The sequence below is a fragment of the Symphodus melops genome, assembly GCF_947650265.1.
Source record: "Symphodus melops genome assembly, chromosome: 12".
Classification (NCBI taxonomy): Eukaryota; Metazoa; Chordata; class Actinopteri; order Labriformes; family Labridae; genus Symphodus; species Symphodus melops.
This window is the reverse complement of record NC_136702.1, coordinates 289,880-301,285: the sequence shown is the minus strand read 5'-3', so window position 1 is coordinate 301,285 and position 11,406 is coordinate 289,880. Positions and strand designations below refer to the sequence as shown.

Below are 11,406 nucleotides of genomic sequence, written 5' to 3'. Positions count from 1 at the left end.
CTGCATGGAGGGAACCTTTCAGGATCTGCACGGCGTGCGAGTGGAATAACGTGAACCCTCCGTTTGGATTTCTGTCCAGTGAAGAATTGATAAGAACTGATGTGACGGAGTGTTCTGTCGTCTCCTGTGACAGCTCATATAATAGTGTTATTGATCATCTGTCACGCCGGCTGCTTTATGTGTTGCTGCGGTTCGACTCTGATATTTGAGTGAAAGTGCCTCCGGTGCTCGCCGTGGTTTCCGCTGGCGTTCCACTGGACACTTTATCGACGGCGTGCTCCTCTGATGTGACCTGGAGGGGCTGACTGGAGACCTAAAAACAGAGCCAGAGATTACAGGTCTGCAGAACCTTCAGAGAAAAGCTGCCATTCAATTCATGAAACTTTATTTGTCGCCGGTGGACGAGACGAGCTGGTCAAATAAAAACTGGAGCTGCTGCTTTCTGAAACGTGTTTTTATGGCATTCACAGACTGTAAATATGAAGGTGACGCTCCCTGTATGTTCCTGTAGGGGGCGCTGCAGACCCATCAGTGGCAGTCTTCATCTTGATTATACGCCATGATGTCATAACCATCACAGGCAGACTGACCACGAGTGTGAGGCGATGGTTTAAGCTCCTGAAGGAGAGGGAACTACACTACCCACAATCCCAGCTGGCTGTTAGCATGTCTGTGCTGAATGTGAACAACGACTCGGATCACTCCCAGTGGATTGTGGGATGTGTAGTTCCTTTGACTCTGGATGTAAATGACGTAGTTTTGTACCTTTGTCACTTAGAGCTGTTGATGCAGAATCACATTTAATGAGGGTAGCTGGTTGTCATGGTAACAGGCTCCAATCTCTTGACATCAGGTTTTTATGAATTTACTGCAGGAATCAGAGCTGCTGAAGAAGTGGGCGTGGCTAATGTGACTGACAGGTGGGCGGATTTTAGGGGGGCTGTCAGGAGGTTAAATACCTCCACCTGGGCTCGGTTCACCAGGGCTTCAAAACCAACGGAGGTCACTGACACGACGTCCATGTTTCATACAGTCTGCTGTCTCGTGAAAACAGGAAGTGAAAGAAGTGGTAACAGTAAATGTGACTCTGTGACAGGTGATGCTGCATGGTTTCCAGCCTCTCTAATGTGATCGCACCGTGTGGCTGCAGGAGAGGCGGGGCGTGATGACATCACACCACATCAGGGTGTGGTTCACGTGGTAGACGAGTGTCCTCTGTCTGTCTGTCCCCGTGCTGCTTCAGCCTGGGAGCACTGAGGCCGGCTCACACTGAGCGACGAGCCCCGGCCTGAGGCTGACGGGGGGTCTCTGTAGCCTCCCGGTCTCGGTGCTGGGTTCAGGAGGAGACGGGCTTTAGGTGTGGGGACTGCTTTTATAAAAGACAGAGTCATCATCCTGGTTTCTTCTTCATGAGTTACTTGATGCTCCAGAAAGGTGGCTGTTTGAAGTGTTCTGGTTTGTGTTCATGCAGATCAGCATGAAGTGATTCTCCATGTGTGAAAATATCCTGATATTCAAACAGGTGTTTAAATCAGAGTGTTAATTGTATCCTGTCACATCGCTGCTGCTCTGCCTCTTTCCTCACATGCTCACTCATCAGCTTTCACTCCTGCTGAAAGACCCCGCACACGACACGCTGTTACCCTTTAAGGTCACATAGTTTTAATCTAGATTGAAGGAATCTGCAAGGCCGAACTCCGCCTAACTTTGTTATTTAGATGGATTAGATTCCTCCTAAAATTCCTCCTGTGAGCAGCTTAAACATGATGAAGCACGTCCTTGCGCTGTCTAATTCCCAAACTTGACTTCTTATTCTTGGAGAAAGGGCAGGAGGTCCGGAGAGATAATTCCAGCACTCACACTGGAAGATTAACAAGCCCGCAGAGGGCTCGGCTGCAGCTTGTCAATCAGGCGACTCGCTGCTCCTTTTCACTGCTTTGTTCTGTGAGCTGATGCAAAGGGCACCTCCTCCAGTCCATCACCGCCGCTCCTTCAGAATATCCTTCACTCCGAGAGGAAGCATGAAAAAAACACCGCCATGATTGTGAGATGAAACAAAGGGATAGTTGTCATTCAGCTCATGATGCCATTGCTCCATGAGTAGGAGAAGTCGTGCTTTTGTTGGGGGGGAAACAAGGCAAAGATAAGGAAGTGGCGTGGAAATTACATTTGCAATACAACCATTTATACCAGTCAAGAGATAATGAAGGGAATTTCTATTCATGTTATCGTCGTCTGCAGACTTATCAGGAACAAATTGCGAATTTATCATGCAAGCCTATTTCACGCATGTTAATTAACAGGAGTTTGTTAGACATACATGCTGTGTTACAAATCATCCTCCCTTTATAAAGAGTTCTCTGCAGAGAGCTGTAACAGGAAAACCATCCCTTCTTTTATGATCCCGATGGCACCTTTAAAAACAAGGCTTACAAATTCCACTTCTCTCAAACCTGCTGTGTTGAAGCTTCTCTGACAACAATGCAGCAGCCAGTATGTCCTCCTTCTAACTTTAGATTCTGCTCCTGAATGCTCTGGATCTGATTGGACCAGAGAAGGTAGGCGGGGCTTTGAAGGCCGTTTTGGACGCCCCTGGGTTTGCCAGATATGAGAGCAGTTATCAGGTGAACAGGTGTTGCAGCGATGGAAGCGGGCAGTGGAACTGCTTCAGATAGAAGTGATTGTACCCGAGCTAAAAAGCCTCTGCATGTTTCTAATAAGCTCCAGCAGCAGGAAGCTGCTCAAACTAGGATCAATGTTGGAGATGAAACATGGAGAGAGGTTAGAACGCAGAAAGCTTTACAGACCCATGCAGAGCTGGCTAAACACTGAAGCTACAGTGTCCACCACATGCAGAGCTGGCTAAACACTGAAGCTACAGTGTCCACCACATGCAGAGCTGGCTAAACACTGAAGCTACAGTGTCCACCACATGCAGAGCTGGCTAAACACTGAAGCTACAGTGTCCACCACATGCAGAGCTGGCTAAACACTGAAGCTACAGTGTCCACCACATGCAGAGCTGGCTAAACACTGAAGCTACAGTGTCCACCACATGCAGAGCTGGCTAAACACTGAAGCTACAGTGTCCACCACATGCAGAGCTGGCTAAACACTGAAGCTACAGTGTCTCTACATGCAGAGCTGGCTAAACACTGAAGCTACAGTGTCCACCACATGCAGAGCTGGCTAAACACTGAAGCTACAGTGTCCACCACATGCAGAGCTGGCTAAACACTGAAGCTACAGTGTCTCTACATGCAGAGCTGGCTAAACACTGAAGCTACAGTGTCTCTACATGCAGAGCTGGCTAAACACTGAAGCTACAGTGTCCACCACATGCTGACCTGTGTGAGAGGAGGGGGGGGGGGAGACAGCTCTCTGTGATGATTAGAGTTCAGACTGCAGTACTCATTTTAAACACTAGGGGGCAGAGCTACATCTTGCTTTCTCCCTTCAGCACATGAAATCAGGTGTAATTTATGTAACACCTGTGCAGCATTCATTTGCATATTAATTGAAGGCACATGTTCAGGTTGTTGCGTTCATGTCGGGAACACAAGTTTGACATACATGAAATAAGACAGAAATAACAGCCTGTTATTCATTAGTATTATGATCATTATTATGATTATTGCCTCTTTACAGCAGCACAGGGCAGAGATGGAGAGTCCTGCTGTGCACAGCTGGATCATCATTTCCATCTCGAAAACACAACATTTCACATTTGATGAAATATCATTTAAGTTCTAAACATAGAAAAGGTAGAGGGAAATGTGTTGCAGCTATTCGACCAATCAAACGGATTGTTGCATGGACGTGATGATAAAGTGTCCGAGTTGATTCCAGCTCTCGTCATCTTTCTGATCCTGGATGATAAATCGTGTTTGTTGTTCCAGACTTCAGTTAAAGGCTCCTCGCTGACTTCCTGGTTCTCAGCTGGTGGGTCAGGATCCTGTCTTTCCCTGAGGAGCTGGTCCTGGTCCTGAGGTCAGACCAGTTTACATCCCTCCTATCTGTCTGCAGCTTCTCTCTCAGTTCCAGGTTTTATTTCTTTACTCCAACATTTTCTCTCTGTGACGATCAGTGTGCTGCTGTTTCCACGCCAGGTAAGATATCAAATATGTTGAGTGGGTTTGAAGGATGCTCAGGAGGATCTCTATCAGTCGCCTGACCCCCCCCCCTCTCTGTGCTCCCTCCAGACCGCTCGCTGCCTTATCTCCAAGGTCGAGCCCTCCGCAGCCGGCCTGCCGAGCAGCCTCCTTGTGTTGGCTCGTCTCTGCCTCTGAGTGTTCATGGAGTGTGAGCGCAGGTGATTAAACAGAGCTCCCTCTCTGCTGCACGGTCTGAACAGGTTGTGGGTTTGAATCCCATGTACGAGGCTCTTCTGTCGATGTTCTAAAGGTCATCTTTACCTTCCTGTGGAGCGGGCTGATAAACACAAGATACTTTGATTGACCACTGAAAAGTGATTCAGGATATTATTTTTCATTTGACAGCTTATTGTTTTATTAAAGTATTTTTTCATTCACAAAAGTCCAAGTTTAAATACTTTGAGTGAAGGTGTGACCTTTAAGAGCAACGACTGCTAGCAGCTTAATGTGCTAATTCATGTCATTGCTCCTTGTTTTTCCTCTCCTCATTTATATCCTGCTTTCAAACGCATCGCCTTCTTTTGGTTGGTTAGATGTCTGACGTCAGTAGCCAATCGTTTTCATGCATAGTTGAAAAGTGAAACACTGAATTTAGTTGCTTGGTCTTCGAAGTAAAATTGATGTTAGCATGTTCCTGCTGTCCTGTTCATGCTTGATTATTCATAATTATACTGCAGGGTTTAGTTCACGATGAGAAAACAGAGTAGTGCATAAATGTTTTATTAGGTTCCATAAGAAACATTCAGTAACAGGAGTCCATGATGCGCTTCATGCTCATGAACCTGGAGCCGCTCATGCCCATCTCCCTGAAGCTCCTGTACTCTCCGGGCCTCAGGTACATCATCTTGCCTCTGAAGTGGGGCTGCTCGTACATCAGCCAGTGGCCGTCCATCACGTTGCAGGACTGGCACTCGGACATGCGGTGGCGCTCCTGGATGTTGTCACAGTCGTCCATCAGCTCGTGGCTCTGACCGCCGAAGTTCTCCCTCTCGTAGATCTTCATCCTGAACTGACCTCTGTGCTGTAGTTTGAGAGAGGATCAAACGTTAGACGAGTTATGGACTGATTTCCCCGTTAGCCGTCTCGTGACAGGAAGGACGTCGTGTTAAACCTACCATGGGGATCATACGGCAAGACTTGATGCAGTCCCTCATTCCCATCATGCTCATGTGGTCGGCGTACTCGCCCCTCCTCATGAAGTACTGGTTTCCCATGAAGTTGGTGCGGTCGTAGACCATGAAGCAGCCGCTCTCCACCCTGCAGGAGTGGCACCTGTTCAGGTAGGAGGTCATGTCGGAGCAGTCGCTCATGCACTCATAGGAGCGACCCTGGAAGTTCTTCTCCTCGTAGAAGATGATCTGTGACAAACAAAATGTGAAGGTGAGATTCAAACTGATGTCGCAGGCTTTTTTTTCTATCACTCCAATACTTTATTATTATTTTTTGAACACGTACCTTGCCCCTCATGTTCATGCTGGTGTTGCTCATGTCGGCTGCTGATGGGTTGTTGCTGTTGCTCCTGAACTGCATGCCTCCCTGGTTTAACCCTTTCCTTTTATACTTGCCAACATGTAAAGAACCAGAGGGCCCCTCATAGAAACCCTTACTCAGCAACTATTACTATTGATCCCGTAGAATGCTGAGGTTAGTCCATGTTTCAGACCTTAGAAAGGCCTTTTCTCTCTTTACTGAAAGCATTCCCAACAATGCTGCTAATGTGATGAACTGGTTGTGTGTGTTGGTCACGTGACTGTTGGAAACTGTGTTATAACCTGAACATTGTTACTCTGACTTCTGTTAATGTTCTACACATGTAGGCGTCAGACTGTGTGGGACTGAATGTTAGTTTATCACATTATACACATGTTTGTTTTCTCTGACATGTTTCCTGCTTCATGTTCTGGTTTGGTTTTTTCCTTTCTCAGGTGTTTTTTCAGTATTTTTAAAATCTGAGTTCAGAGGATCTGGAGTCCTGCTGCTCGGCCTGTGGAGTCTCCAGGTTTGTCATTTTCTGCTGTACACAAAGCGCTCCCTTAAGAACTCTTTAAAAGCACTTGTTCTATTTTTACCTGTCATACTTTTGACCTTTTAGATGGCGCCTTGACTTGTGTTGTAGTTCTTCGGTCTCGAGTCTCGGTCTTTAAATGAAAATCATTTTTACTCTATCTGCAGATTTTAAACCCTAACCCTAACCTCCCCTGATTGGCTATTGGTCCACGTTATTACTGTGATTAGAAGGAAGATATAACGTCATATCGAGGAGAAACGTCTTCGACTGAGTCCATTTTCCTTTGGATCGACCTTTTTAGAGTCTAACTCCTGAAAACTTCTCTCTGTTTCACCCGGTTGAACGGTTCACTTTTCTTTTTGGTTGAAATCCAACTCTTTGAAATGTTTTTTAATTTGCACTATTGTTGTATTTTCAATCATGGGCCGGTGTTAGTTCACTGAGCTCCTCTCATTCTGAAAGCATTTGGAGATATTTGTGATGTAGCGTCTGGTCATGGTTCACTCCGACAAGCAGCGGGGAGACCAGCTGACAAAGCACCTTTTATATATTTTTTATTAAAATATTAATCAGACAGCTCAGCGATCAGCTGACCCGAGCATCGGTGGAGGAAGAATCATCTAAATAAAAGTCGATAAAAACCTCTGGTGTGGTCTGGTATCCAAACAGAGCTGGACCCAGAAGCCTGGACTGTTTGAATGCTGTGACATTTGAGCTGAAAAGGTCAAAGAGTCCGGCTGTCAGGGAGCGAGTCGTTTTCCACCAGAACTTCTGTTCTCTGTCTTTTATCCTCTTTTCTCCATTGTTATAATCTCCTTTGTTCTCCATAGCTGTTACTGCAGATTTTATCCATCCATCATACATCCATCATTCATCCATCCATCATACATCCATCATTCATCCATCATACATCCATCATTCATCCATCATACATCCATCATTCATCCATCCATCATACATCCATCATTCATCCATCATACATCCATCATTCATCCATCCATCATACATCCATCATTCATCCATCATACATCCATCATTCATCCATCATACATCCATCATTCATCCATCATACATCCATCCATCATACATCCATCATTCATCCATCATACATCCATCATACATCCATCATACATCCATCATTCATCCATCATTCATCCATCCATCATACATCCATCATTCATCCATCCATCATTCATCCATCCATCATACATCCATCCATCATTCATCCATCATTCATCCATCCATCATACATCCATCATTCATCCATCATACATCCATCATTCATCCATCCATCATTCATCCATCCATCATTCATCCATCATTCATCCATCATACATCCATCATTCATCCATCCATCATTCATCCATCCATCATACATCCATCCATCATTCATCCATCATTCATCCATCCATCATACATCCATCATTCATCCATCATACATCCATCATTCATCCATCCATCATTCATCCATCCATCATACATCCATCATTCATCCATCATACATCCATCATTCATCCATCCATCATACATCCATCATTCATCCATCATACATCCATCATTCATCCATCCATCATCCATCCATCATACATCCATCATACATCCATCATTCATCCATCATACATCCATCATTCATCCATCATACATCCATCCATCATCCATCATACATCCATCATACATCCATCATTCATCCATCATACATCCATCATTCATCCATCATACATCCATCATTCATCCATCATACATCCATCATTCATCCATCCATCATCCATCATTCATCCATCCATCATACATCCATCATTCATCCATCATACATCCATCATTCATCCATCATACATCCATCATTCATCCATCCATCATCCATCATACATCCATCATTCATCCATCATTCATCCATCCATCATACATCCATCATTCATCCATCATACATCCATCATTCATCCATCATCCATCATACATCCATCATTCATTCATCATACATCCATCCATCCATCATACATCCATCATTCATCCATCCATCATACATCCATCATTCATCCATCCATCATACATCCATCATTCATCCATCATACATCCATCATTCATCCATCATACATCCATCATTCATCCATCAAACATCCATCATTCATCCATCCATCATACATCCATCATTCATCCATCATACATCCATCATTCATCCATCCATCATACATCCATCATTCATCCATCAAACATCCATCAAACATCCATCCATCATACATCCATCATTCATCCATCCATCATACATCCATCATACATCCATCATACATCCATCATACATCCATCATTCATCCATCCATCATACATCCATCATTCATCCATCAAACATCCATCAAACATCCATCATACATCCATCATTCATCCATCCATCATACATCCATCATTCATCCATCAAACATCCATCAAACATCCATCCATCATACATCCATCATTCATCCATCCATCATACATCCATCATTCATCCATCCATCATACATCCATCATTCATCCATCCATCATACATCCATCATTCATCCATCATACATCCATCATTCATCCATCAAACATCCATCAAACATCCATCATTCATCCATCCATCATACATCCATCATTCATCCATCCATCATACATCCATCATTCATCCATCAAACATCCATCAAACATCCATCATTCATCCATCATACATCCATCATTCATCCATCATACATCCATCATTCATCCATCCATCATACATCCATCATTCATTCATCCATCCATCATACATCCATCATTCATCCATCCATCATACATCCATCATTCATCCATCCATCATACATCCATCATTCATCCATCCATCATACATCCATCATTCATCCATCCATCATACATTCATCCGTCATACATCCATCCATCAAACATCCATCAAACATCCATCATTCATCCATCCATCATACATCCATCATTCATCCATCATTCATCCATCCATCATACATCCATCATTCATCCATCATTCATCCATCATACATCCATCAAACATCCATCAAACATCCATCCATCATACATCATTCATCCATCCATCATTCATCCATCATTCATCCATCATACATCATACATCCATCCATCAAACATCCATCAAACATCCATCATTCATCCATCCATCATACATCCATCATTCATCCATCATACATCCATCATTCATCCATCAAACATCCATCCATCATACATACATCCATCATACATCCATCCATCATCCATCCATCCATCATCCATCCATCCATCATCCATCAAACATCCATCATTCATCCATCATCCATCCATTATCATACATCCATCATCCATCCATCCATCCATCCATCCATCCATCCATCCATCCATCCATCCATCCATCCATTACAAAAATATTCCAGCTCCTCCTGGGGGATTCTGGAGCGTTTCCAGGCCAGGTGGGATATATAATCCCTCTACAGAGCTCTGGTTCTAGCTCGGGGTCTCTGACGTGCACAGAAAACCTCCAAAGGAAGACGACCAGGGAGGAATCCTAATCAGAACCCGCGCCCTCCTTTTGATGTAAAGCAGCTTCACTGCGAGCTCCCATGAGACGTCCGAGCTCCTCTCCCTCTGAGGCTGAGCACAGTTAACCCTCAGGAGAAGGAACTTACTTCATCCATCAAATAATTAAGCTTTACACCAAATCTGGCTTAAAAACAAACAGGATCCATCATGGACCATCATCATGGACATCTCCAAACATAATAAGGGCTGAAACTCACAAGTTTAATTTTAGCTGTGTATTTTCGACCTGCAGCTCCTGCCTCAGTCTGTTTTTACTGTCAGCTAAAAGCAGTGAAGTGCAGAGTGACTGACAGGCTGACGGATCTGCCTCCAGGCAGCAGTGTGTGGGAGTTGTTGGAGGTTCGTTCGTGGTGGCCTCCAAGTGTTCTGAGCATTTCCATGCTGAGTCTGGAGCTTCTACAGGAAGTCATCAGCTGGCGTCTGAAGAAAGTCTGCACTGAAGTCCATACCTGTCACATGGCTGGACTCATTTACACCTGCATCCATGTGACGTGTTTCCTTCCAGAGTCTGAAATAAATTCCTCATCTGGGATTTGAGAAGTTTATTGAGTTGTTCTCATTGCATGATTTAAAACTGCAGAAGTCCTGCAGAGTCTGTTCCTGCAACAAGTACCTGAAATAATTGTTAAGCAGCCGCCTTCTCTGAGTTAGTGTTCATCTCTGTGAGTCACAAACCTCTCCATGAACCGCACACACACTGCCGCTGCTTTGTGTGTGTGCTGCTGTAAATGTAGTGCAGTATCGTTGTCATTATGAACATCTTTACACTCTGATATTTCAGCACTCAAACTCAGTCAAGTAGCTCTCAAGCTCGAAGTTGAAAGAGTGCTTAAAAGAGCATCACATATGTCACAGCTCATTAACTCAGAAGTTTGCAAAGAAAACTTTGTGTACGAGTTTTCACGAGCGCTAAAAACAGTAGCTGTGCTCCCAGGAGTTTGTGTAGGTGGCACTGAACTCAAAACAGGAAGTCTAATGAATAAGCAAACTTCATCTCACTACTCCAGGGTGCTGAGGAAAGTTTGTGTCCTGCATGAGAAAAAGGAGGGAGAAATGTAAAAGCACGCAGGGCGACAGTTGGTGAATGGAGACATGCGACTCCATCTGCACTGGTGTTAAATGAGTCCCAGCTGTGAGGCCGTTCTGGACTCATTACTGAGCTTCACTTTGTCAGGTCATTACATCAAACTGCTTCACTTATCACAACTTGTGTTGTTGCTATTTTCTTTAACGCCCGATTAAAGCTGATTGGTAAGAACGACTCTCCATGAACACAGACGGAGCCCTCTCACGCTTCATCTTTTATACAAACACTGTTTCTGAGAAGTGAACGAGGACGCCGATCACAGCGACATCCGTGTACGCCACACTGTGGAAAGGGCAGCGTGAGGACAGCTGCATCACAGCGTCTCCCGCCCCCGACTCTCATCAGCCAATGGCAGCCCAGTAGAACTGAACTGGTTGGTTTGTGTGGAATAGTTCATGTAGGTGTGTGCTGGTGTGACCTTTGACCCTGTTATGTCTGCACACCTGACACCAAACAGCCCTGGTTGTTCTGCAGGTTCACTGTGGCAGCTGGCGAGCTGATTGGCTAGTTAACGGGATCATGAAACGATTTGAGAGGCGTGGTCGTGGTCAAGGTTAAATTGGCTGTTCACTCTCACTGTCAACACGCTGTCAAGGTTTTTGAATGATGAT

General features: G+C 44.6%; 1 protein-coding gene across 1 annotated transcript; it reads right to left on the bottom strand.

Moving 5' to 3' along the window:
- Positions 1-4,896: 4,896 nt before the first annotated feature.
- On the bottom strand, positions 4,897-5,717 carry LOC306833159 (gamma-crystallin M3-like; the record flags this gene model as incomplete). Its single annotated transcript, XM_079358248.1, has 3 exons — positions 5,610-5,717; positions 5,270-5,512; positions 4,897-5,175 (listed from the first exon to the last, which is right to left on the bottom strand). The coding sequence occupies exons 1-3, from the start codon at positions 5,682-5,684 to the stop codon at positions 4,897-4,899; spliced, it is 597 nt and encodes a 198-aa protein (XP_079214374.1). The 5' UTR covers positions 5,685-5,717.
- Positions 5,718-11,406: the final 5,689 nt, after the last annotated feature.